The sequence below is a fragment of the Myxine glutinosa genome, chromosome 8 (assembly GCF_964187855.1).
Source record: "Myxine glutinosa chromosome 8, kmMyxGlut1.1, whole genome shotgun sequence".
Lineage (NCBI taxonomy): Eukaryota > Metazoa > Chordata > Myxini > Myxiniformes > Myxinidae > Myxine > Myxine glutinosa.
The window spans coordinates 33,881,909-33,883,272 of record NC_136268.1 but is presented as its reverse complement, the minus strand read 5'-3'; the positions used below and the strand labels follow the sequence as shown (position 1 = coordinate 33,883,272).

Genomic DNA, 1,364 nt, shown 5'->3' with positions numbered 1-1,364 from the left:
TTTCCCTCGCGGTCCCCCTGTGCTGTCTTTCCCTCGTGGTCCCCGTGTGCTGTCTTTCCCTCGCGGTCCCCGTGTGCTGTCTTTCCCACGCGGGCCCCGTGTACTGTCTTTCCCTCGCGGTCCCCGTGTGCTGTCTTTCCCTCACGGTCCCTGTGTGCTGTCTTTCCCGCGCGGTCCCCGTGTGCTGTCTTTCCCTCGCGGTCCCCCTGTGCTGTCTTTCCCTCGTGGTCCCCCTGTACTGTCTTTCCCTCGTGGTCCCCGTGTACTGTCTTTCCCTCACGGTCCCCCTGTACTGTCTTTCCCTCGCAGTCCCCCTGTACTGTCTTTCCCTCGCGGTCTCCCTGCCTGTGCTGTCTTTCCCTCGCGGTCCCCCTGTGCTGTCTTTCCCTCGTGGTTGTCAGCTCTTTCACGAGCCTCGATTCAGTATACAAAAAAAAAAAAAAAAAAAAAGGGAGACAGCTCTAATTTCCTGTTTGGCATTGAGTACAAACCTTTTGGGATATTTTCATTTTCTCAAGCTCCCATGCCCTGACCAACGGAGGTAACATACCCTGAGCAGGTATCAAGGTACATAAAGTATGAAAGGAGACTTTGTTAATACATGGGTGTGTGAGCGTATGGCTTTACCGCACTCCTCCCAATATCCACTGAAAGTGTGGAAGCCAGTTGGACTGGTTCCTGATCGCACGACCTGAAGGAGTGAATTAAACTTCGAAACAAACTTGTCTAAACAACTTATTTGCGCCGTTTCTTTTTTTCATTGTCTTGTTCCATCATGTCCGCCGACGAGCGCGAGGGGTGGTGCAAACACAAGACGGAAAGGGCAAGTGAGCATGAACAATCCACACGGTGGGGCGTTGGCCTGTTCACTCCAAACGAGCAGGTGTGCGAGGTGCGCATAAGGTGCGTCCTCATTTCGTGGCAAATTGCGTGACCGAAGAGTTCGTCCCAGCACCATGTATAACTCTTCAGCCGACTTCAGCCAGGATCCTTCCACGTCCATGTTGCCTCTGGGAACCAAGGTGTTCTGGCGATTCTCAGGAAATCTCATTATCGCTGAGACGGTGAGTTGTCTTCGCCAAGGTGTGCCGTTTCTAATTACGCGCTTTAGCTGCAAAGTCATTAATGAGCCGTAAAAGTTGCCATTTTTTCCCGGGAACTCATCTTCGTTCGCATCTCCCGAGCTTTGACGGTGTTTATGTATTAATCTTTCCACCGGTTATGGTCAAATTGTTTTGCTGGTGTGGCAACAACGTGGGCGCAGGTGTGTGTGTGTGTGTGTGTGTGTGTGTGTGTGTGTGTGTGTGTGTATATAACATATGTATGTATATAACATATATGTATGTATATAACATATATGTATG

General features: G+C 50.7%; 1 protein-coding gene across 1 annotated transcript in view; it reads left to right on the top strand.

Annotated features, from left to right (window-relative positions):
- Window positions 1-646: 646 nt before the first annotated feature.
- Window positions 647-1,364, top strand: part of LOC137432398 (myelin and lymphocyte protein) — a 66,265-nt gene continuing 65,547 nt past the window's right edge. Inside the window, exon 1 of the mRNA XM_068124296.2 lies at window positions 647-1,064. Within this exon, the coding sequence (XP_067980397.2) occupies window positions 957-1,064 (108 nt within the window). The 5' untranslated portion in view covers window positions 647-956. The remainder of the gene's footprint in view (window positions 1,065-1,364) is intronic.